General features: G+C 40.6%; 1 protein-coding gene across 1 annotated transcript in view; it reads left to right on the forward strand.

Annotated features, from left to right (window-relative positions):
• Positions 1–3,233, forward strand: part of LOC104958485 (plastin-1-like) — a gene marked incomplete at its 5' end in the record, with an annotated part of 17,013 nt that extends 13,780 nt beyond the window's left edge. Inside the window, 2 exons of the mRNA XM_010786227.1 lie at positions 2,090–2,255; positions 3,220–3,233. Of these exons, the coding sequence (XP_010784529.1) occupies positions 2,090–2,255; positions 3,220–3,233 (180 nt within the window). The remainder of the gene's footprint in view (positions 1–2,089; positions 2,256–3,219) is intronic.
• Between the last annotated feature and the right edge of the window lie 448 nt (positions 3,234–3,681).

A 3,681-nucleotide genomic window follows, 5' to 3' on the forward strand; every position in this document is an offset into this window, starting at 1 on the left:
GCTTCAGTGTAGATATGTCAAAGAAAATCTGAAGTCCTAGGCTCCTCCAACAGAGCAACATCAGGGTGTCCGCGGGGTCTTAGAAAGTATTAAACGGCATTTTCCAAGGTATTACATTTTGTAGCTTGTTTTCAATAAGTATATAAATGGTCCAAAGAGGTTGTATTCTACAGTCTGCCTGAATGTAATCATTGCGTAGGTGTGTAGTGTGATTCTGTGGAGTTTATTTATGGCATCCCGTTGGATTTGACGTCATCTGAACAGGACATCGCACGCTCACTGCTTGATAGCTTGATAGGTCCGTTTACGCCGGTTGTTAAACAACATCGTTATGGGGAAATGCAAGTTGCGTCCAAATGGTTGGAAGATAAGGAGGAAGGACAATCAATACTGTATATAGTCAATGTGAGGTAAAGTGTGTTGCCAAGGTAACCGGTTAGAACTCGAAGTGGCGATGAGGTCTTAAAATGTATGGAAAGGGTCTTAAAAAAGGTCTTAAAAAAGGATTACATTTGACTTCAGGATTCCTGCATACACCCTGTAATAAAAAGCAGCAAATACTAAGAAATGTGTCATGCATTGTAACCTTTATGGTAATCCATACTGAAGGAAGTACTTGCACTAGAATTTAGTGATGGGAATTACGGTTTATGGCTCCATTGTTTTCTTAGAGCCGTTCAAAAGAGCCGTTTTCTTTTTTTAAAGGGGGCGGGGTTAATGGGTTTATCTGCGAAATAATCACCAGGATAATGATTGACTGGATTGCCAGAACTCTACTTTTACTCATAGAATAAATGTATAACTTGCTACATCTCTCAGCCAGCCAAACTACTACTCAAGCAGCATGCGTTATGCCATCATCTTGTGTTGTAATGGTACTACACATCTATGGCTAATGTGCATTCAGGAAAGCAATTTCCCGTAAAGGACCAACGATAAAAAGAACTGCTCTCACCAAGTAGGACTCGGTTCCCTTCGTTCGTACCAAAGAGCCGTTCAAAAGAATCGGATCACTTTTTGAATTGTAAAAGAGTAGTTTGCCAATTATGAAATTAATGAAGTTTGCAGAAAGGTTATTAAGAAGCCAATTAGCTTAGCTTAACTTAGCATGAAGACTGCTAACAGCTATCCTGGTTCTATGCAAACTATAATTGTGCAAATATACTCACCAGGAGCTTTAATCCTCACACATTTGCCACTTTCAATCTGTACAAAAACCAAAGTGTAAACATCCATATTTTGTGAGAGTAACGTGCTGGACATAGTGACTTCCTGCAGACACTTTGAGGTTTCCAGGAAGCCAGCAGAGACTGTAGAAATGTAGGTTTTAAGCGTCAGTTTCTGTGTGGATTAAACACACGAGACATCGCGTTTTAAAAAATCTTCAGATGTGCTGGGAGCTGCATGTTTGTATACCTTTGGACAGAGCCAGGTTGGCTGTTTCCAGTCTTTATGCTGAGCTAAGCTGCTAATGCTTCATATTGAACACACACATATGAGAATGATTACAACATTCTTATCTAACACTCTAACCTAAGTGTATTCACCTAATCACAAGCTATTAGTTTTGCCGATAACTTTTAAAGAAGACAAGAACATCTCTCACAGTTAGAAGGAAACAACTTAAATACATAATAGATTTTATTTGATTGAATTGAGCAGTCGACCGAACGATTCCTCTGGTTACCGGGTAAATAAACTATATATATATATAAATAAGACAATAGCAGTTTTAAGGGAAGGTCTTGAGGACAAAGCATTTGTTGTGCAATGATGTCGTGTACTGTGAAAAACACAGCCTGTAAAATATTAACGTTTACTGCATACTTCCTCTTTTTGAGTTATATATGGCTTTTGACTCTGCAGTACTCTGTGGAAAAGTAAAGGGAAAAAGGGAATAGTCCTATCTGTCCTTTTATTTGTCGTTGGGAGATATTTATCCATCCAGCCATCCATCTTTCTCATGAATTGCTCGTAATTTGGAAGGATTTTCTGGTCACAGCATTTGTGTTTTCAGTGATTTTAATTGTTGTATCCTCTCTGAAATGTCTGACTTTAAGCAAAACTCTTGATTGACATTGATTTGTAGGAGAATCTGGTGCTGGCGCTGAACTCGGCCTCTGCGATCGGCTGCACGGTGGTGAGCATCGATGCCCATGATCTGATGGCTGGGAAACCCCATCTGGTCCTGGGACTGTTCTGGCAGATTATCAAGGTTGGCCTGTTTGCTGATATAGAAATCAGCAGGAACGAAGGTCAGTGCACACACACACACACACACACACACACACACACACACACACACACACACACACACACACACACACACACACACACACACACACACACACACACATTTGTACACTAATCTAGATGGAATGCAGTTGATGTTCCAGATATTATTAGATATATAAAACGTACCTACTACATTTAAAGGTACCCTATTATACTGTTTTTCATCAATATATTATAGGTCTCAGATATATACAAAACATGTCTCTGAAGTGTTCGGCTTCAAACACCAAACAGATCATCGAGGCATTACCCATAATCCCCTCTGTTTCAGCCCTGTTTCAAAAGTGCTGATTCTCTGTCTGTTACTTTAGATGAAAGTAAGGAGCCCCTCCCCACGCCCCTCTGAGAGATATTTGGTTACAAAGAACACAGTGGTGCTCTAGGAGGAGATTCAGGTGATAAGGGGGGGGGGGGTTTACCTTGGTTGGTGATTGGCTAATGGTTATACAAGCGAAAATCGTTATGACATCATAAAGTGACCAAAATCTCATCAGCTCATTTTCAGAAAGGTTTTTATAGAAATGGATCAAAAAGAGAGAGAATCTTTGTTCCTGAAACTTTCAGCATCTCTTTACACAGAGGGGACACATGTTGATGTAGAAGAGACATGAAGAAGAGGGGACACATGTTGATGTAGAAGAGACATGAAGAAGAGGGGACACATGTTGATGTAGAAGAGACATGAAGAAGAGGGGACACATGTTGATGTAGAAGAGACATGAAGAAGAGGGGAAACATGTTGATGTTGAAGAGACACAGAGGGGACACATGTTGATGTAGAGGAGACATGAAGAAGAGGGGACACATGTTGATGTAGAAGAGACATGAAGAAGAGGGGACACATGTTGATGTAGAAGAGACATGAAGAAATTGATTTTGCATAATAGGTGACCTTTTAAGTAAATAAATAATCATGAAACCCAGGAACACTTCATTAAGTTGAGATATATATATATATATATACATATATATATATATATATGTTGTAATGTGTATTACATGCTGCCTTTAAGTCGGATGCCTCTGGTTTTGTTTATGTTTGTTCTGCATTTATGTAAACAATTATAAAATCATCAGAGTGAGATATTTCTTTGTATGGTGTCTCGCTCCTCACCGAACACTCGGAGGTGCGTCCTTCCCTCGGCGTTCCCAGCTGAGAGCCCGTTGATCTGGCAGAGGAACTCGCGCTCGTCCTGCAGCCGGACGTCCTGGATGCTGAGCTTTGACTCCCGTCCGTCTGAAGTCACCTCGATGCGGCCGCTGTACTCCGTGTTGTTGTCGACAATTTGCTGATCGCCGTCTCCGTAGAAGATCCTGATCCTGGAGCTGCTGCCCGACACTCTCTGCACGAAACACAGGATATTATTTTAACATCACTTTACCTGA

This window comes from Notothenia coriiceps, unplaced genomic scaffold, assembly GCF_000735185.1.
Source record: "Notothenia coriiceps isolate Sejong01 unplaced genomic scaffold, NC01 NC01_scaffold00028800, whole genome shotgun sequence".
Taxonomy (NCBI): Eukaryota; Metazoa; Chordata; class Actinopteri; order Perciformes; family Nototheniidae; genus Notothenia; species Notothenia coriiceps.